Source organism: Alosa alosa, chromosome 20, assembly GCF_017589495.1.
Source record: "Alosa alosa isolate M-15738 ecotype Scorff River chromosome 20, AALO_Geno_1.1, whole genome shotgun sequence".
Classification (NCBI taxonomy): Eukaryota; Metazoa; Chordata; class Actinopteri; order Clupeiformes; family Clupeidae; genus Alosa; species Alosa alosa.
In genome coordinates, this window is record NC_063208.1 from 3693298 (window position 1) to 3714047 (window position 20750).

Genomic DNA, 20750 nt, shown 5'->3' on the forward strand with positions numbered 1-20750 from the left:
ATTTTCAGCAAGTGACGTGCTTTTGCAGGTTATCCACTAGGTTTTGTAGTTTGCACTAATTGTTTTGAGAAATGCACTAACTGCTGTGCAAATGTTAATAGTGATGTGAGAAAAGCACCAAAGCGACTGAGAAAAAATGTAATTTTGTAAGAATTACTGTACAGAAAAGCTGCATACATTTACTGGCGGTAACATATGGCATTTACTGTAAGCAAGTGCCGTTGTGGGTAAGGAAGATGAGTAGCTCAAACGACGGCAACCAATCAACATCACCCAAGGCTTTTATACACTGTACTTTACAGACTTACATCTTTACTCTTGGCCCTCCGCTCAAATCAGGGCGCACGGTGTTAGGCCCAAAGACCTTGTTCATCTGTGGGAACACTGCATAGCAGCTAAAGGCTAAGGCTAAGGCTAAGGGGCTGTGCTAGGCGCAGAAAAGTATATATATATATATATATATATATATATATGTTATCCCTTAGGGATAATGGAGGGATACGGATGGTCTGTTCACAGAAGTTAATGCGGTTCGAGGTTGTAAAAAAAGCGGCCGCCAATCGGAGGGCCATTTTAAACCTCGTGGTGCATTAACTTCTGTGAACAGACCACCGTGGAGTCCATTATCCCGCTTATTCCACTGTTGCCACTTTCGTTGTGTTCATTTCCTGTTACAATTTAAACGTTTTAATCGCTAAAACTGTCTTGTTTGTAGAACTAATTTCTTCCGACACATATCAACTAATTTCTCAACTCACAGGACAAACTGCCGTTACTAGTTCTAAATGGATGGTTGCTTTCTGACCCAAAGGCCAGTCGTTAGTTCTATCTCTACCGTTGTCAAGCGTATCCCAAGATTCTGATGAACTTTAGCTTTGAAACATCGGCTTTTACTTAGCCTGCTGTCATCCATCTAGCTAAAAGCCACCTCCGTCATATGCTACAATGTTGCAATGTTCTGAACGTCTGCATTTTACAGCTCGGATGCAACGTGACAGTTCATTTAAACTTCACAAAGAGTTCGGCGAATTAATATGCAAGTGTGATACGGCCAAAAAAATGGATCTACTTCATAGGTGTGCAGATAACATACGGTTAATGGTCGTTCTAAATCACGTATGACAATGGGAAATTCAACCAAGCAGTGGAATAAATATATATATATATAGATGGATAGATAGATAGATAGATAAGATAGATAGACAGATAGATAGATAGATAGACAAATAGATGGATAGATAGACAGATGGATAGATGGATAAATAGATAGATGGATAGATGGGGTGGTTGCACTCCACTGTAGCCCACCTGCAGCCGGCCGTCGAGCGTCCTCTGGATGGTGACACACTTGCTGGGGTGGACTCCATTGGTGGTGATAGCGGTGATGAGCGAGTCCAGCTCGTCCTTCTTCTCCTTCAGCTTCTTGACCAGGCTCTCTATGGCGCGCTTGGCGAAGCCCTCGTTCTCGCCGCCCTGCCTGTGGCACATCAGGCTGTGCACGATGCTCAGGCACGCATCGTTACTGTTGGGGGGGTTCACCGACATCCTGCTGTGTCACACACACACACACACACACACACACACACACACACACACACACACACCACACATACACACACACCACACACACACACACACACACACACACACACACATCGGACACACACACACACACACACACACACACACACACATACATCGGACACACACACACACACACACACACATACATCGGACGGACACACACACACACACACACACACACCACATACACACACACACACACACACACATACACACACACAGACACACACACACACAGGAACAAACGCACATGGAGGAGGGAGATACAGGGGATGGAGACATTAACAAGAGGATCAAGAGGTAGAGGAATGATGTTGAGCGTAAACTAATGTAGAAAGGAGAAAGGACACACATAGTATGCAGAGTATGCATATGCAGTGTGTAGAGGCTAGAGAGTATGCATATAGTATGCAGAGTATGCATATGCAGTGTGTACAGGCTAGATTATGCACAGAGTATGCATATGCAGTGTGTACAGGCTAGAGAGTATGCACAGAGTATGCATATGCAGTGTGTACAGGCTAGAGTATGCACAGAGTATGCACAGAGTATGCATATGCAGTGTGTACAGGCTAGAGTATGCACAGAGTATGCATATGCAGTGTGTACAGGCTAGAGAATACATATGCAGTGTGTAGAGGCTAGAGTATGCATATGCAGTGTGTAGAGGCTAGAGTATGCACATAGTATGCATATGCAGTGTGTACAGGCTAGAGTATGCATATGCAGTGTGTACAGGCTAGAGGTTTACAGGTGTGCAGAGGACTACGACTGTCAAAAGAGAACATTATACAGTGTATTGTACACACCAAACCTGACCTCCATGTCCTACGAGAGTGCAGAGGCAAGAGAGAGCACAGACTCACAGTATCGTGGAGGAGTACTGTACATGAAGACAAGAAAACCTAAACCAATAGACTCTGAACAGTCTAGAGTGCATCTCATCGGAACACAGAACAGGGTGAGCATACAGGCCTGGTTATAAGAGTAACAAAGGTAGAAATCTGAGGAGCAAAGTGAGCTTAGAAAACTAAAGACGCTGGAGTGTGTTGTGTGACCGGCCCTGTCAGTAATGAGGGCCCTCAGCCCCCTACTTCATTTGCAAGGGTCAAAGGTCATTTAAACTAAGGCTGGTGGTAGTGGATGAATGGCCTGCCTTGGGAATGCAAACTAAGCGTTCTGTCTGTGTCTCTGTCCCCGGCTGTCTGTCCAGCTGTCTGTCTCTCTGTCCCCAGCTGTCTGCCTCTCTGTGTCTGCCTGCACTGCCCCTGAAAGGACTGCTGAAATGTTACTTTCAGTCCCGACTGCCCCGTCCTGGGGCGACATCTGATATGATCCATCATTTCATGGGCGAACTCCTCTCCATCCCATTGTCACGGTTGTCAGTGAGGGTCCACACACACACACACACACACACACACACACACAAAATTTGGTCGTGCATATTAGCTAGGCTACAGTGTACCAATGGGTGCACACTGGAAAACGTACGTGACTAAAGTTGGGCTTGATCATTTAGGCCTACTTTTGAAATGCCAGGACACTCCTAGACAGCAGTGGACTCGACTCTCTAATGTGCCGGCCCAGGATTGGCCCAGATTTGTTTAGCTACGTGTCGGCTGCCACCAAGGCTGTGTATGGTAAGTGCACCATCGACAACTTGACACAAACAAACAAACAAATACAAACCAAATATAAAACAAAGTAATGGCACGATGTGTTTGCATGGTAAAATGGTAACCTGACCGTGATCTTGATTACCATTTTCAGGGTCATCACTGAATAAGATTATAGCCAGGGTGGGACTGTAATATAATCACCTGGGGCTATCTACCTCAGGATATATGATCCTGTTCGTCACAGCACACATTCTGCTCATATTCTAAGTGGAACAGGTGAACCCGTGCACCCACCTCTGAATTGAATCAGCTCTGTCGTGACATGGTTAAGTTCATATACAACTTCATTCATCCCACAAGCGTGGCCTGTGGTCCGTTGGGATAATTGTGTTCAGTTAACTGTTATTACATTTCAGAGAGGTAGAAAAGTGAGGTCTGTTTACTCCACTGCGGACAAGCGAATGCAGCGATAGCCTACCATATTTGGACATATCACGTCATCGAGTCTGCCGTCTAATTTCACGAGGTCCCAATATGAAAACTACAACTGGGGACAAGTCGTTAACGACACATAGGCCTATCAAGTTATAAACATGCCAATTTGTGTCGAGACGTTTTTGTGCAATGTAGGCTAACGTTACACGATCTACGCAAAGCAAATCAAATTCAAACACACGGAAGGAGTGTACAAGGAGGGTAAACTGACAGTGCCTAACGTATAGCTACCGTCGATTGATGACCAGGGCTTTGTCACGAATAGACAAAATAGCCAACAGCCAACAATAGTGTATTATCAAAGTCTCTGGTGTTATTATCAAAGCGAACAATGTGAGCGGCGGACACACCTCCGCCAAGGGCTATCGCATCCAGTCTGGATTTGACAAGGGGGAATATCCCCACCTCCCCAGTCCTCGGTTTCTTATTAGGTGCTCTCGGATGTCTGTCGTGACAAAAACAACCCTCATATTTCATCAAATCGCTCTTACTTACACATCTGTAGGGCGCTGGGGGACCCGATCTGGAGTAGAAGGATAACGTGGACTGGTGAGGTAGTGGCTAGGCTATCCGAATCCCCTTCCCCCTCCTCCCAAACTATCCGTCTCTATCCAAGTCGATACCAGACTCTATCAGCCTCGCTGTCTCGGCTCGTGCATCCTGCTCGCTCTCCCGAAGCCTCTCGCTCTCTCCCTGGACTCGGTAATAACAAAAGCGGGCAGACGTTATGCGTGTGAGCGTCTCGCCAGGCTTCAGCCAATGGGGATTCCGGTCTCAGAGGGACAGCGCCTTTAAACCAATGGCAGCGTTGCTCGCACGGCTGGGCCCCCGGGCCGAGGTCTGTCTGGGTCGCGTCTAGATTGACATATCGGCGCGACTGTTTTTTTAAGGTGGCGCCGCCAAGATTTCCCCGCCCCTTGCCCGGCCCACTCGCACCCCCACCCCGCTCGTGTAGTCCCCTCTCAGCTTTCAACCCCTGCCGCTCGGAGCCCACTCTGGTCGTGGTAGATTGATCTTCATCTTCAAGATGTTTTTTTCTTCTCCCCTCACTACATCGAATAAATTAAAGCAATTGCAGTTTGCTGACTGGTCGACTCTTTATATAACAATATTACTTTATAATAATAATAATAATAATTAGGCCTACAATATTATTACACTATAATAACACAGTAATATTGTAAAAATGTCCACATATCTGCACACATCTTAAATAAAACATATCTTCATCAGCATTCAAGTCTTTTTTATGAAGGGGTAATATATAGCGTCGTATATAACATATCTTACACACTTAATAGGCCAGCGTGTTACATACATAATACACCAAACATGATCTCCACATCCTTCATTAACAAAAAAGGTTTATTTCACCGCAAAGGGAACTGTGATCACATTCATACACAGGTCACATATCTCTACACTGGCTTGTTAACAGACCCGCCTGATTGAACCTGAATTTTCTCCTTTTTTCCAGATAGGCCTACAAGATCCCACATGCACACACCTGAATTATAAAACATGCTCATTTTGGCCGAAGCTGGAATGCAGAGCAGTCTCAATGACTATAAATTCCCCAGAATTCATCACACACAAGCAAAGCATAGCCCCTTGAAGCTGCTCGTCCACCGATAACATCTGGTTTGATAATTTTGCCATCAGCATGTCTAAATTCCACCTCCACTGTTCTGAGTTCTCTTTTTGTCTGGGCATCTTTTGACCTCTCTCCTAAACGTCTCCTCCTTTCTTGCTCGGTCCGAGAGGTCACCCTAAGCTGCCCCCCGCTCTTCTCTTCTTACAAAACATTCTTTATTTACATTGGAGGCGCACATACCTCACATTTTACTCCAGATTCAATTAACCCAGCCGGCCTGCCTGTCTACAGCACTCAAGGTGAAGGATCCCCAGTGAGAAATGCCTCCAATAGAATTTTGTGGCAGGTCTGTTACTTAAAAAAAAAAAAATAAGTTAGACCATTTTATCATGCTGCTGCCTTAACCAATGTCTGGCTGGACAGATAAGCAATGGGCTGTATATGAAGCGAGATCAGGAGTTCATCCAGATTAACTTTGAGAGAATACCACAGATGGGCTGTATATGAAGCAAGATCAGTAGTTCATCCAGATTAACTTTGAGAGAATACCACAGATCTGGGCTGTATATGAAGCGAGATCAGTAGTTCATCCAGATTAACTTTGAGGGAATACCACAGATCTGGGCTGTATATGAAGCGAGATCAGTAGTTCATCCAGATTAACTTTGAGAGAATGCCACAGATCTCTACAAGAACACGGCCCCGTGACATGCTCTTTTGAAACCATCGGCTGCACTTACTTGGATAAGCCAGTTAGTTCCTTTTGCAGTAGCGCTCAGACTGCAACCATCCCATGGCCACTTGCACTTACTTGGATAAGCCAGTTAGCTCCTTTTGCAGTATAGCGCTCAGACTGCAACCATCCCATGGCCACTTGCACTTACTTGGATAAGCCAGTTAGCTCCTTTTGCAGTATAGCGCTCAGACTGCAACCATCCCATGGCCACTTGTTAAATTCAATGTCTGCTTCCTCTGGTCTCAACTCTCTGCTCATCTACACTGGGTCACTAAATAAAACATGCACACAGGGCAGAGTACTGCGTACACAATGCACCGTACCCCAACAACACCATCCAGCCATAACCTGTATTGCTAAATCATTGAGATTATGAAATAATATACACATGCTGCAAGTTTTATAGGTTCAAGGTCATGAAATACTTTTATTGTGCAATATTTGTATCACTGCTCATTTATCCTCCATTGATCCTTTCCAACCTGACTGACACGTATACTTGAACACCTTCAACAACAAGATCTGCGCTGCAGTTGGGGTTGGAGATGGGCGTGTTTGAGAGCGTGACGACACAGAGGAAACAAACGACGAGGATGACTAATAAGTCATCAATGTGGAGCTGGAGAGCGAGACGGCAGCTTGGAAAGCAAACCAAACAACAGAGAACAAACACTCTGGTGGAGCACTGCCCAGAAACACACACAACAACAACTGGGTGAGTCTTCGCACTGTTTCAGCAGACTGCAACATACAAAAATGTCATTGTTAAAGAATCTCTACAAACTGAGACAGTGTTTAATGTAAGACTGTTCCACACACATGGGTCACAGATCACACTGGCTTAGGAAAAAAAAAGGTACATCATGCATGCACATCCTGAATTAAATTAAAGTTAATCAGCATTATTAATCAAGCTGCCAAAAAAACACAAATACCCATTTCTACAACATTTAGTTGTTCACAACTCCCTCTTGTGGCAAAATACAATATCCCAAATGATGAAGTTTAACATTGCTAATTCTAAGGTCATGGAAATACATTTTAAAACAGCTATGTCACTGTTTCAAAATAGATCACCATGTCACAGCCACACATGCGCTACCCGGGCAACCAGCAAGCACATGGGTGAGTTTTTTTAACAGTGACACAGCCCATGGTCAGAATTCTTTGTGTCTGCCGCCCTCTTGTGGTTGATTTATGTCACACCGTGCTCCACGGGAGCCTGCTGCTGGGGGCTTACAAACTCAAGAAAGGGTATTAGGGTGCAATCTCAGTCTATGGAGGTGAGAAGATGAACCGCATCAAGGCTTGCTGGGAGAACGAGGTGTGAATGCACCCGACGTCTCAAGCATGGTCTTCCTGCGTGCCGTTTCCTTGGCAACGTTGTGGTTGAGCCGCCGCAAACGCTCCTGTGAAGAGAGGTGGAGATGGTTCAAACAGTGAATGAGGTGTTTAAGTTTACGTTTATATACATGGATTTCTATGCAACGTTACGAAAACATGCATGCACATCCAAGAGGCAGAAAGCACCATAGAACAGAATAGAGCAATGCAAAAGAGCAAAAGAATAAAATGAGTTTTTGTGCTGAAAACTGCACCAATTCGAAATCACGATGGTTAGAGAATATTAAATATGTTCAATGTCCCTAACGGAATGTATGTCTTCGCCAAAAATGACAAAATACGATGTTATAAAAATAATGCAAATGAACGGCAAACTTTGAAATAGTCTGAAATGAGATGTTATTATCATAACATAAGTTTATAACGTTGTGGACGGCCACCAAGCGTCTTCTGCCCCACGCTGCGCGCGCATCTAGTTTTGTTGGTAAACGGGAAACCCGTGTATACTCTTTTGATCCCGTGAGGGGAAATTTGGTCTCTGCATTTATCCCAATCCGTGAATTAGTGAAACACACTCAGCACACAGTGAGGTGAAGCACACACTAATCCCGGCGCAGTGAGCTGCCTGCAACAACAGCGGCGCTCGGAGAGCAGTGAGGGGTTAGGTGCCTTGCTCAAGGGCACTTCAGCCGTGCCTACTGGTCGGGGTTCGAACCGGCGACCCTCCGGTTACAAGTCCGAAGCACTAACCAGTAGGCCACGGCTGCCCCTGTGTTGGGTTAGATGCTAGAGTCAAAGATCCTTGATTACTCCGCTTTAAGCCTCTCTGCTAGAGTGCTGTCTGCAATGACCCAAGAAGCAGACAGGGTGATGCCAGTGTGGCCATGTACACTGAAACCGCTAAATTGCAACTGAACACTCAAACATTTTATTTGAGGAAAACATTAAGCATTAGACAGCAAAATGGTATCCACTCTGGTATGTACTCTGATAGACTGACAGACAGACATGTAGATAGAAGGGTGATGCCAGTGTGGCCATGTCCACTGAAACCGCTAAATTGCAACTGAACAATTAAACGTTTTATTTGAGGAAAACATTAAGCATTAGACAGCAAAATGGTATCCACTCTGGTATGTACTCTGATAGACTGACAGACAGACATGTAGATAGACATTTAGATAGATAGATAGATAGATAGATAGACAGACAGACAGCTTGATTGATAGCCACATCATCAGCCGGTTCATGACCTTGAACCTATAAAACTTGCAGCTTGATTGATAGATACTTTGAATATCCAGAGGCAATTTTAGGAATGTTTAGTGCACTGTTAAAAAAGTCTCAGGAATAATTTCACAAACCTGCGCATTCTGAAGAATGTTGTTGACCAGTACCACTCTACGTCGCGCATTCAGCAGTTTCTTGACATATGGGTCTAGGTCTAGCGCCACCTTCTGGTGTTCATTGATTCTACACAATTCTAAGTAGAGAGAGAGTGTCTCAGAAGTGTACACACTGAGTGATTCTAATAATTATTGGTTAAATGCACATACATGAAAGTTTGCAGCAACCTAAACCCAACTTACCTGTAGCCAAATTGTCAATATGTTCCCGAAGCCCCACTTGGCTCTCCCTAGTGACAGAAAGACAATAACACATAGGTTATCTAAACGTTTTGGTAGTGCTGTGCAAAAGTCTTACATCCACATTACATATTTTGCTGGAACAGTATGTGTATGTTTACTGCTCTTATTAAATTACTATAATCTAATAATAAGATAATATAGTATTCAGAATTAAAAACATAACAAAAATGTAGTTTTTGCTCTGGTTCCAATCCCATTTCAGTCTTAGGACACCACTGGTTTTTTCTTGTTTTAGCAGTGTTATAATGACCAATCTCAACACGTGGGGAAGCTGTTGATGGAGTCGTAGTTCCCCACCCAGACCAGTCAGGCCTGCTCTGCCCTGCCCAGCCCAGCCCACCATAGGCTGCTGGCAGATCCAGCTGTGATGAGATGCCAACTTCCCTCACTGACTGTGGCTCACCCAGAAGCTGATTCTGTGGTGTAATGAGCATCTTGGCAGAATGCAATGTGGAGAGCCAACCTGAGATGTATTGCACATCTTCTGTGGCCCCTCATAGTCTCTGTTAGCCTCAGGCTGTGAAGGGGATCTTGAGATCAGCTGCTGACTTCACTGTGGCTTGTCTTGAAACAGACCCTGTGGCCTACTGTACATCTTGTGTGGCCTCTTATAGTCTGAGTTAGCCTTCCCAGTGAAGCCGAGCAATGAGCTTTTGCCCCTGTAACTACTCGATGAGGTCTTCAATCTTTCAAAGCATTATCATCTCCTTCCCACTTCACCAATAAATGAGAACCAGAAACAGAAGGCTCCATCAATAGTGTCCCCCTTTGCAAGATTGGTTATCATAACACTGAGCAACAAATCAAGTAACGTTAAACCCTTTTGTGTACTCTGGTGGTGTTCTCCTAAACAGAAAGAGACGTTACGTTACCATCACATTGTTAAACCAACAAATCTACTGGCGGCCTAAGACCTTTGCACAATACAGTACATAACGTAGAATACAATATATTCACATAATTTCACCCTTCCACTCTAGAGGTAGACGCATGAGTAACGTTAAACATTTGTTATTGACATTTCGCCCAGGTTTCGCATAATCACGAGATCTGTCATATGACAGCTAGAATGCTAGCAAGTTAGCGTACTGTGTTGGAAAATGACAATAGCATCTTGAGAACATAATCCTTTACTACCTTGATCCCAGCAACATTGCACATACCTTACTGAGTGCACATGTAAATCGAGCTGCTGGACTGCAGGTTGCAAGAGGTCAAACAGACCTTCGGCTAAGACATCTTTGCCCGAAGGGGTTTCCACCACAGCTACTGCCGCCATGTTTCCTTGTGGTGCATGTGATTCTCGCGACGTCTGGCGTCAACGTGAACCACTCCATTTTCCTCTGTCGGGTCATATACACACACAAGGGATTAGCACCATTTTGTTTTGAATGGGAGGAGAGCAGTAGCTGGCCAGCGTAACTCTCTAGATTTCGCCTGTGTTATTCTTACAACTGTAAAATAACACCAAACGAAAGAACAATATTCGTGGCGTTGCTTCTGTTTGCTGGCAGCGCATTCTTTAGTCGATGTCGTTCAGGTACCTCGTGATAAGTGGATCGCTAACGTTACATAAACGTTAGCTCAGATAAACTGACTGGCGAGCACACTCTTTGGCACTTCTGTCTCAAACAGATCACGTCTCAGCGGTTTCGTCTAGAAAATTCTTCACGTAAGTATTTCACTGTTTTACTCACTTGGCTGGAGCTATATTCTGGTTGATTAGAATTGGATGCTATACATCTGTGATGGTTTAGGTTATGAGTCTTGGTATCCAAGACAACTTGGCAGCTAGCATGTTACATGGTTAAGAAGATTACGTAATGTTATGATCCATATTGCATAGAAATGTCATATATGATAAAATTAGCTGTCTGTCGTAGCTAAGTTGTGTTTCCTTTGGTTGTTGGCGAATCTGACTAAGTTTCGTTTCTAGCTAGCTAACGTTAATGTTTCTGGAAGAATGACATGTCTGGGCGTGTCATACTTCAGTCGACGCTACGTACATAGCATATATTGATTTGCTAAGGTATTAGATAAGGTATAAGATATTTGTCAGTGACAGACATCTGTCAAATGTAATGTGGACTACTTCTGTCTTCATTGTTCTGTTCAAGCTGTTAAGGTTAAGTCATCATTAACGTTAACTGTTACTGTCTCTTTCACAGAAATCTCCCAGCAAGATCGAAGCTAAAATGAGTGCTCCTTCATCTCAAAAAGTCGTGCTGAAAAGCACCACCAAGGTGTCCCTGAACGAGCGGTGAGGCGCCACGCACCCCGACAGCTTTTATTGATGGGAGAGAACAGACCTAGAGATACGTAGAGAGCCGCGGCAAGATGGCGTACTTTGGAAGTCACAGAAGGGCCATACCAGACCCGTCATGGACGCTAGAGTGCCCACATCCTGTGCACTGCTTAGACGAGAAGACCCATGGCAATGGGTGGTCCGGTCATGTAGAAATAATGCTTATTGGTAAAGGCTGATTGGTAAAGCTGTATGGCTTTGAAATGGCTCTAGATGAGCTGCACTTCTCCCGAGGAGTGAGCGAGCTCTGTTTAGCGGTGCACACACATAAGTGTGATGAGAGGGTCAAGGTGATCTGGTGTAATGAGGTAAGGTGGTGCCCCCTACGCTCAGTGGGCTTCCTCGACCTTGGGAATGGAAAGTTGCAAACATGAGACACCATGGAGGGAGGATGCCCAGTGTGGTCCTCCTCCAGCTTTTCCTTGCCCTCAAGCAAACTCTCTCTCTCACACACTCTTTTCTGTCTCTGTCTCTCTCTATCTCTCTCCCCTATCCTTTCTTCATCTCTGCTCTCTTTTCTCCCCTCCTCGACTTCATGTCTCGCACCCCAAACAAAGGCACCCAGTCCTAGCCTGGACGTGGCCATCTCCGGCGTCCTCTCTCGCCATCCGTCCCCCTCCCGAAGGTTTCCTGATGGATCTCGCGGGTCCCCTTTCTGGACTGGGTATTAATCCGGTCTGGGCTGTCCAGACTGGGTGGCCACCCTCCAGTCCTGGGTCTCCAACCCCTGCTTAGCCCCCTCCACACGGTGGAGACCTGAAGTGGCAGTCCATTTTATCCTCTTTCTCTCTCTCTCTCTCTCATCCCTCTCTCTCCCTCTCTACCCTCCCTTCTTTTTTTTTATCCCTTTCTCTCTTTCTTTCTTTTATCCTTTATATATACTCTCATATATATATACATATTATATATATATATATACATTTATATAATATATATACTTTTTATATACATATATATCCTTTTTTTTTTCTTTATCCCTCTTCTCTCTCTGCACTTTTCCTTTCCCTTATCCTTTTGTTTTTTTCTCTGAACTGTGGAACTCTGAAGTGTTCTTTTCCAGCTGCTTTCCTTCTTATCCACACTCTCTCACTTTCCCCCTTTCTCTCTTGCTCTCTTCTGTCAACTGTCAAACAATGTCCCTCATTTCTTATTTTTCATCCATCTAAATCTGCCTCCTCTGTTCTCCTTTGTCTCCTGCTCTTTTCTCGTCTCCTCTGTGTCTCTCTGTCGTCTCTGCACAGGGTCTCTCCTGCTCTTTCCTCGTCTCCTCTGTGTTTCTCCTTAGTCTCCTGCTCTTTTCTCGCCTCCTCTGTGTCTCTCCTTCGTCTCCTGCTCTTTTCTCTCCTGCTCTTTTCTCGTCTCCTCTGTGTTTCTCTTTAGTCTCCTGCTCTTTTCTCGTCTCCTCTGTGTCTCTCTGTTGTCTCTTCACAGGGTCTCTCCTGCTCTTTTCTCGTCTCCTCTGTGTCTCTCCATCGTCTCTTCACAGGGTCTCTCCTGCTCTTTTCTCGTTTGTCTGTCCCATTCACAGCTCTCTTTATATGCTGGTTTAGCCGGGGTGTCTAGACCTCACACACAGAGAGAGAGAGAGCGAGAGAGAGATTAAACAGACAAAACAGAACACAAAAAACAAAGTGGGCATTGCCTGACTACGCCATGGGCTGCCCATGACTACGTCCATGGTGTGTGTGTGTGTGTGAAATGATTTGATATGGAACCCTCCCTCCACTGCCCCCCTCCTCCCTCTCTCCTTTCCTTCATCTATCCCCCTCTTTTTCTCTCTCTCTCTCCTCTACCTCTCTCTCTCTCCTCTACCTCTCTCTCTCTCTCTCTCTCCCTCTCTCTCTCTCTCTCTCTCCTGCTCTTCTCCTGTCCCCACCCTTCCCCACCTCCAAGCTTCACAAACATGCTGAAGACCAAGCCGCCGAGCGCCGTGAGCATCCGCGCCAGCCTGCAGCAGCAGCACATGGCCAGCGCGCGGAACCGACGCCTGGCCCAGCAGATGGAGAACCGGCCCTCCGTACAGGCCGCCCTCCACCACAAGCAGGTGGGTCGTCTTCAGGTGAGACAAGCCCACAATCGCTACTGCCGCCGCCGCTGCAGGGTACGGGTCGGGTGAGACACAGCACAATGATGCCAATGTCCCTAAGCCCCTGGTCACATATTTGGGAATTCGCTCTTCAACTGTCGTTTGTCGCTTCAAAAATTGAAATTCGTTTGCTCCAAGTTACCCAATTAACTCACTTATTTAACTGTTTTAAATATTGCTAACAAGGTTAGCGTCCTGTGTTAGCTATGCTGTTGTGATGTTTGTTGAATCCGCCCAGGGTCACTGTTTAAAAGTTAAGATGTAAGATGGTGAGGTAGATATTGTAAGCTAGTGTAACAAGATAGTTACTTGGTCATGTCACTTATCTAGCAAGACTTGTTTGGTTGACTTTTAGTCTATATCACAAACTAGGCGAAGATAACGTCCACAGCATGTAGATCACGTTTTGAAATCCTCGTAAAACAGATGAGAGAGCTAACCGCTAACTTGCTTTAGTTAAGCAAGAGAAGACTAAGATGATTGACAAATAAAACACATGTAATCAAACAGATTTTTTCGCTAACGCTCACTCACAATGCATGCGGTTTGGACACGGTGTAAGATGATTGAATAGTGCGCTCATTGACCAGACTGATAAACCGTGTGTGTGTGTGTGTGTGTGTGTGTGTGTGTGTGTGTGTCAGTCAGAGCACCTTTAGCCCTCATATCAGCGGTCACATGTTGTAGACATGACTCGTGGGGTTCAGTGCCTGGTATGAAATTTGACTGTGTGCCGATACCATTGCGCTATGACCAACCTGAACTATCAGAGTTTGATTGGCGGGGTGGGGTGGGGTTTGAAGAACTCCGCAGTCCTGGAGATGCTGAAACCAGGTCCTCTGGCACTCACTGCAGCGCCTGCATTTCAGATGCATGCCTGGCCTGCCCAACCCTGTTACTAAGCTCAGTGTTCTGTTTTTGAACATTCTAACGTAAGATTCCGTTCCGCAACAATTGAAGCAGTGTTTCCCACAGAATTGAATTCTATTTGTGGTGGTAGGTTTGCAGAATTAACTTTAATGCAACAGTTTTTAACAAAATAGCGCAGCGTGGTTATGATGCCGATTTAAGCATGTAGGTTTGTTGAGAGACAAGGAGAGGTGCACATAGCTCTACAATGAAAAAATTCCATCCAATTTAAATAGTACAACATGGAAAATCATTGTGTGGTGGTCAGTGTTGATATTGTGGTGGGCCGCCACAAATAAGTCAATGTATGGCAAACAGTGTGCAGGTTCTAAAATCCTATGTTGAATTCAATGACCCCAGATATTCTTTCGTTCATTTCCCAACATTCCGACGTTACTCCTTTAATATAACATGAAAGGGGTTTTTGGAATTGGAGTAGCTGTCTTATCTACCTGTGTAGGGCTGAGAAACGAGCAGGTATTTAAGCTCTCTGGTTACTGAGGAGCATATTCATATTTTCCCAATAGTGGGTCAGCACGGCATTCTGTTGTTGCTGATGTTGATGTCTGTGTGTTATGATCTGATGCTGATGGGACACTCAATCATCCAGCACACAACACAGGAGAACAAACAGATTACCCAGGAAGCCGTTGGACTTGTCTCCAGCTGCGTTTTAAAACCCTTTTCCATCCCCTGATCACACCCCCCACACCACCCACACCACCCCACCCCACACACCACCCCACACCACCCCACCCCACCCCCCCACCACCCCACCCCACCCCACACCCCCCCCCCACCCCACCACCACCCCCCCCACCCCACCCCACACCACCCCACACCACACCACACCACACCACACCACACCAGTGCTGGCATGCAGAAAAACTGGATATGACTTGTGTCTCTCCCCACCTTTACTTACTGTGTGTGTGTGTTCTCCCTCCCATCCCTCAGAGCCTGAAGCAGCGCCTGGGTAAGAGCAACATCCAGGCGCGTCTGGGCCGGCCGGTGGGGGCCCTGATGATGCGTGGGGTCGGCGGGGGTCGAGGCTTCGCCGGGGGCCGAGGTTTCGCCGGGGGTCGAGGCTTCGCCGGGGGTCGAGGCTTCGTCGTAGGCGGGCTGAGAGGAGCGGCGCGCGGAGGAGGACTGAGGGGACGCGGCGGCCGAGGAGTGGGCATGAGGGGAGCCCTCGTCTTCAGAGGTCAGTCCACACTCGGACACCGACAGCAGGGGCGCTTGTTTTCGCCCTCTCTTTTTCTATCTCTCTCGTCTGCGTGCTCTTTCTCTCTCCCTCGGGACTCGGGATATAGACGCTCGATGGTGTTTTAAGCCCCCAACGTTGTCTTCCAGGCAGCGCTGCCACCGTTGACTTTAAAGGGGAACTTGGCAACTATTTCAACGTAATAAACCCGTTTAGAAATCATTTGGATGGTTAAATGACCTGTTCCGGTGAAAATGGTGACTTTCCCACATCCCTAGCGCCCTCAGGTGAAAAAACCAACCTTGCAACATTGAGACTACCGTCCCCGAAAGAGAAGTGAGAAAACAAGAAACTGGTTTTAAATTCTTACCTTGTAACATCCACATAGTTCTGCCAAACTTATGCTAACCGTTCGCTAGCTTGTAAACAAATCCATGTGCTTTATCGTTACCTTTTCCCACAGTTTGAAATAGCATAATGCACAATTTCTCCAGCAGAGGGGTAAATCCTGCCAAGTTTCCCTTTAAGGCACCTAATCCTAGCCATGGCCATGTTTATTCAACATTATTCATATAGACGAGTCCTATTAGTGCATTATTCATATAGACAAGGCCTATTAGTGCATGGCTATGTTTATTCAACATTATTCATATAGAAGAGGCCTATTAGTGCATGGCTATGTTACTTCAACATAGTTTTTATTACTTCTAATAGAGGCCTATTAGTGCATTATTAGTGCACTAATTATTCATATAGAAGAGGCCTATTAGTGCATTATTAGTGCACTAATTATTCATATAGAAAAGTCCTATTAGTGCATTATTCATGTAGACAAGGCCTATTAGTGCATTATTAGTGCACTAATTATTCATATAGATGAGGCCTATTAGTGCATTATCAGTGCACTAATTATTTATATAGATGAGGCCTATTAGTGCATGACCATGTCATCGCTGTGAAGTGTTGCTGTGTAGTTATGGGGACAGAAGAGTTTGGAATCTCCCCTCTGGGTCATTCCACGTCAATTCAACCAGGGCCCACGCACTCAAAAAATTACCAGGTGTACCTATGTTACCCAGGAGACGCACTGTAAAATTACTTTTATGTGAGAGTAATACTTTCCATGATACAGCCATTTTTTTTTGTCAAAGTTCACAAGCCCATAGCACAAGAACTAAACCATGTAGGAGGCTCACATGTTGCATGCTGGTACATAAATAGGAATGGTATGTAGCAAAATCGTCACGTTTGGTCTGGATGATCCTGCATGGTCTTAGCTGTCCCTCAGAGTTGATCAAAATGTTAATGGAGTTTTTGGCTGGGCTCTGTTTAGGCCTTCAGAAGATTCCTTTTTTCAGAATTTTGAGACCTAAGTGCATGGGTCCTGACCTGGTTGAATTGACGTGGAATGACCCCTCTGTTTGTCATTGTGATGAAAGCGAACAATGAGTGACAAGCTCGGGTCTTCACACAAGCAGCTGAGGACTTGAAGGGCCAGCTTTAGGCCCCAAGGTGTTCTGAGCAGCTGGTTCTAAACCAGACCGTATTGTGCTGCCCTTTGTCCCTGTGCGGAACTCGTCTGTCCACTGTAGTCTCCCCTCATTATACGCACTTCGAGTCAGTTGGAGTTTGATGAGCACAATTTTAGATCAAACGTGTGTCAAATGACATCCTGACTTCTACAACCAAGGTGGAGAAATAAAGCACTTTTTGTCTTATCTGGTGCATTGTTTTCTTCTTCACCATAGGATAGTGAGAAGCGCAATTTCAATTCTTCTGCATGTCTAGTATATGTGAAGAAGTTGACGATAAAGCTGACTTTGGCTTATAGAGAAATAACCTCACCACACTAATGTGATGGGCTAAAGTGAAGAGTGTACAATCTTTTGAGTGTCCATGCTTACTAGTCCTGGACTAGCCACAATGTGTGTGCTGGGCTCTTATAAGACTGGAGGTCCAATCATTTTGTAGCCTATAGGCCTGATGACTTCCGTGAGTAGGCTAGTCCGTTCGCTATCGAAATGGAACTTCACTGAAAGTGAAAGTAAGCAAGTAATGGCCTACGTTTCTGTGCAGCATCTGAAACTTCGTAAGTGCTATTTGTGTGGGGAACTATTTGTTTTCTCAGCAGACGCATGTAACGGCTAAGGGAGATTTCAAGCCAATTTAACGTGACAGACGGAAGTAGCCTGTTTCACGCCAGGTTAACGTGACAGACCCAAGTAGCCTGTTTTAAGCCAGTTTAATGTGACAGACGGAAGTAGCCTGTTTCTCACAGTTTAACGTGACAGACAGAAGTAGCCTGTTTCTCGCCAGTTTAACATGACAGACGGAAGTAGCCTGTTTCTCGCCAAATTTTACGTGACAGACGGAAGTAGCCTGTTTCACGCCAGGTTAACGTAACAGACTGAAGTAGCCTGTTTCTCACAGTTTAACGTGACAGACGGAAGTAGCCTGTTTCAAGCCAGTTTAACGTGACAGACGGAAGTAGCCTGTTTCTCACAGTTGATTAGCATGCCAAAGTGGCGCAGTACCTGCCGTGATTCAGCCGCCGATATAAACATCTACTTGCTGGTGTTCATTTTTGAGCCCTGGCTGTGTGATGACCCTGAGAGAGAATGCGTGCGTGTGTGTGTGATTCGTGAACGTTCCAAGAAGCGCTGTGTTGCATTGACCACAGTGTGGAATGATCACACAGGTGTTTTTTTTTTTTAAATAAATTGCTTGCATTTCCTGGCCTTTTAACTTGACTTATTGATTGCCTGAGTAAGGTGTGTTTTAACGTGTGCGTGTGTGTGTGTGTGTGTGTGTGTCTGTAGGCATGGGCCAGATGCGAGGCCGTGGGGGCGCTGGGCGAGCAGGCCTGAGGAGGGGCATGCGTCAGCGAGGAGGCGGACCTGGCAGAGGGGCCATGATGATTGGCCGAGGAGCAGGAAGAGGAGGGGCTGGAGTCCGAGGCAGAGGTGGGTAGTGGTAGTAGTAATGTACACCTGCAAACTGTTACACTCAGTCAGTACTGTGAGAGATTTACGTTCTGTTACCTTTTATTTAACCAGGAAGAAATAACATCAATTGAGATTTGCATCTATTGTACAAGAGAGCCCTGGCCAAGAAGCCAGTACACAGCAGACCAAAAAACAATAGACAACATTGACACAATATTGATCAAAGATAATAGACAACATTGACCAAAGGCAGTAGATAATATTGATCAAAGACAATAGACAACATTGACACACCTACCGAATAAAAATTAAAACATAAATAAAAAATGCGTAAAACCACCTGGCCAGTGGCACCACATCAATAGAGAATACAAGTGTAATAGAAATTGTGTGTGTGTAGAAGTAAGTGAGGTGTGTTGTGAGTGACGTCTCTTCTCGTTCTCGTGCAGGACGCGGCGGCATGCGCGGTCGCGGGGGATTTGCCGGCCGTGGTGGCCGTGGGCGCGGCCGGGGTCGAGGAGCCGTCGGGGGTGGACGCAGTACCCAGGTGACGCGGGAGCAGCTGGACAACCAGCTGGACGCCTACATGTCCAAGACCAAAGGGCACCTGGACGCCGAGCTCGACGCGTACATGGCCCAGGCTGACCCTGACAGCATGGAGTGACCGTCTCTGCCCCCCCCTCTCTCCTGGGCAGCGAGGCTCGTCCATATCCACAACGGAAGCAAAGCAGCGTAGACCTGCAGAAAACACTTAAAGACTTTTACATGAAGAAGATTTTTTATATCACACACACACACACACACATATGATATGAATATGAATATGAAAATGAATATATCTCTGAAAGTGCCATAAGGTCAAACACGCATACGGACTCACACCACACCCAGGGGACTCGGCCATGCTGATATGTTGATGCCCATCTTCCAGGGACTGGTCAGATCCACGCACTGCACTGCACAGCACAGCACAGCACACTAATGACAAGATTCTAAACACATCGGATTCCTCTATATCCGCAGGCTAGGCTGTTATACACAAGTGGGAAACAAATATACATTTGTGTGTACACATTTCTTTTGAATGTTTTATCGGACCATAGGGAGGACTGGATTGGTTGCTGTGTTTCTGTTTGTTATATGACCTGTATGACCTATGACCTGACCTGTAATCTTTAACTGTAACTAAGAGGGCAATGTGCTCCCCTTGTTCTGCTGATCCACTCAAAGCAGATTTGTTTTTTTTTTTGGTTTTTTTTAATAAAGTGTTGAGTATTTGGTAGGACTCCAGGTGCTTGGCAATTAGATGAAATTGTTATGCTTCATTATATTATTATGAGTCTGCAGAATGCTGAGATATCTATCAGGGTTTTGCTTTGCTTAAAGTATGAAATCTTTTCACTATCACTAAGCAATAACAAAACAATTTAACAGAAGTAAAACAATCAGTGACCTGCCATGTGAAGGATTATGTGTATATTTGTTTTCTCATAAATAGCCCAGCAGTACGTCCAGTAGGTTTTTACAATACAAATGATTCGAAGTCAAATGTTTTATGTTGGGTACCCAGGTTAGCAGTTTGATACCTGAAAATTACATCTTGCCAGGCTCTTTGTTCCTGTTTACATGTTTACATTACGTGACGTGGAGGGTGTCATTTGTGGTGCCTTGCAAACAAGCACTGATCAAATGACGAACAGTTGAACAGTGGTATTGTTTTAAGATTTTATTTTACTGACCAATGAAGGCTACAACAGTCATACAAATATGTTTGATGGGAGATCCACAAAGATGCTTATAAATGCCTACAGATAATGACACTGCCAGAACAAGGCCCCTATTCCTCTGTGTGAAATACCGGGACACTGATGGGAATATTTGTGTTGTTAAACCTTGTCTTGTTGCTTTCAAAGCTGTCATTAAATTTGAAGGAATTATTAAACATGGATGACATATTTTTTTTTCCAGAATAAGTTGGAGCCCAAAATTGGTACACTAAAATGATGGACACTATTGCTGTAAAACAGACCTCCTGCCAGAGAAATCTGACATGTCAGACTCAGTTTGGGATATGTATTGTTTAAAAATCAAATATTAAAGATTGTAATACTGTGCACTAAAACATTTTGAGGCTGTTAATGAAGTCTGATAATCGTTTTAATAAATACATAATTAAATAAATATATCCACCAGTTTACTGTTAATCTGGGTACCCAGAAATTCGCATCATGCTGAACTGTAGCTGAACGGTAACCACTTTGATATCCATTGATTGAATTA

The 20750-nt window shown here is 45.1% G+C and overlaps 2 protein-coding genes and 1 pseudogene across 5 annotated transcripts; 1 reads left to right on the forward strand and 2 right to left on the reverse strand.

Moving 5' to 3' along the window:
• LOC125285606 overlaps nucleotides 1-4547 on the reverse strand; it is a 42043-nt pseudogene extending 37496 nt beyond the window's left edge.
• A 1879-nt stretch (nucleotides 4548-6426) lies between these two features.
• snapin (SNAP associated protein) lies at nucleotides 6427-10311 on the reverse strand. The gene is made up of 4 exons (XM_048229317.1): nucleotides 10185-10311; nucleotides 8962-9008; nucleotides 8737-8855; nucleotides 6427-7437 (listed from the first exon to the last, which is right to left on the reverse strand). Exons 1-4 carry the CDS (start codon nucleotides 10298-10300, stop codon nucleotides 7330-7332), a joined length of 390 nt encoding a protein of 129 aa, XP_048085274.1. The 5' UTR covers nucleotides 10301-10311; the 3' UTR covers nucleotides 6427-7329.
• Nucleotides 10312-10375: 64 nt separating this feature from the next.
• chtopa (chromatin target of PRMT1a) lies at nucleotides 10376-20592 on the forward strand. Of its 4 annotated transcripts, none has more exons than XM_048229315.1 (6): nucleotides 10376-10693; nucleotides 11190-11281; nucleotides 13220-13385; nucleotides 15279-15525; nucleotides 18345-18488; nucleotides 18920-20592. In XM_048229315.1, exons 2-6 carry the CDS (start codon nucleotides 11217-11219, stop codon nucleotides 19132-19134), a joined length of 837 nt encoding a protein of 278 aa, XP_048085272.1. In that variant the 5' UTR covers nucleotides 10376-10693; nucleotides 11190-11216; the 3' UTR covers nucleotides 19135-20592. The 4 variants fall into 4 exon arrangements, with proteins under 4 accessions (XP_048085272.1, XP_048085273.1, XP_048085269.1 ...); XM_048229316.1 differs by having other exon boundaries at nucleotides 13220-13370; XM_048229312.1 differs by lacking the exons at nucleotides 10376-10693; nucleotides 11190-11281 and having other exon boundaries at nucleotides 12719-13385.
• Nucleotides 20593-20750: the final 158 nt, after the last annotated feature.

Excerpts from the sequence above, each read along its gene's own strand:
- snapin (XM_048229317.1), bottom strand. The coding sequence starts at position 10,300 with ATGGCGGCAGTAGCTGTGGTGGAAACCCCTTCGGGCAAAGATGTCTTA. Across the intron at positions 9,009-10,184 it reads TTACATGTGCACTCAGTAAG|GGAGAGCCAAGTGGGGCTTC; the intron begins GTATGTGCAATG and ends TTCTGTCACTAG. Across the intron at positions 8,856-8,961 it reads TATTGACAATTTGGCTACAG|AATTGTGTAGAATCAATGAA; the intron begins GTAAGTTGGGTT and ends CTCTCTACTTAG.
- chtopa (XM_048229312.1), top strand. The coding sequence starts at position 13,035 with ATGGAACCCTCCCTCCACTGCCCCCCTCCTCCCTCTCTCCTTTCCTTC. Across the intron at positions 13,386-15,278 it reads AGCAGGTGGGTCGTCTTCAG|AGCCTGAAGCAGCGCCTGGG; the intron begins GTGAGACAAGCC and ends CCCATCCCTCAG. Across the intron at positions 18,489-18,919 it reads GGCTGGAGTCCGAGGCAGAG|GACGCGGCGGCATGCGCGGT; the intron begins GTGGGTAGTGGT and ends GTTCTCGTGCAG.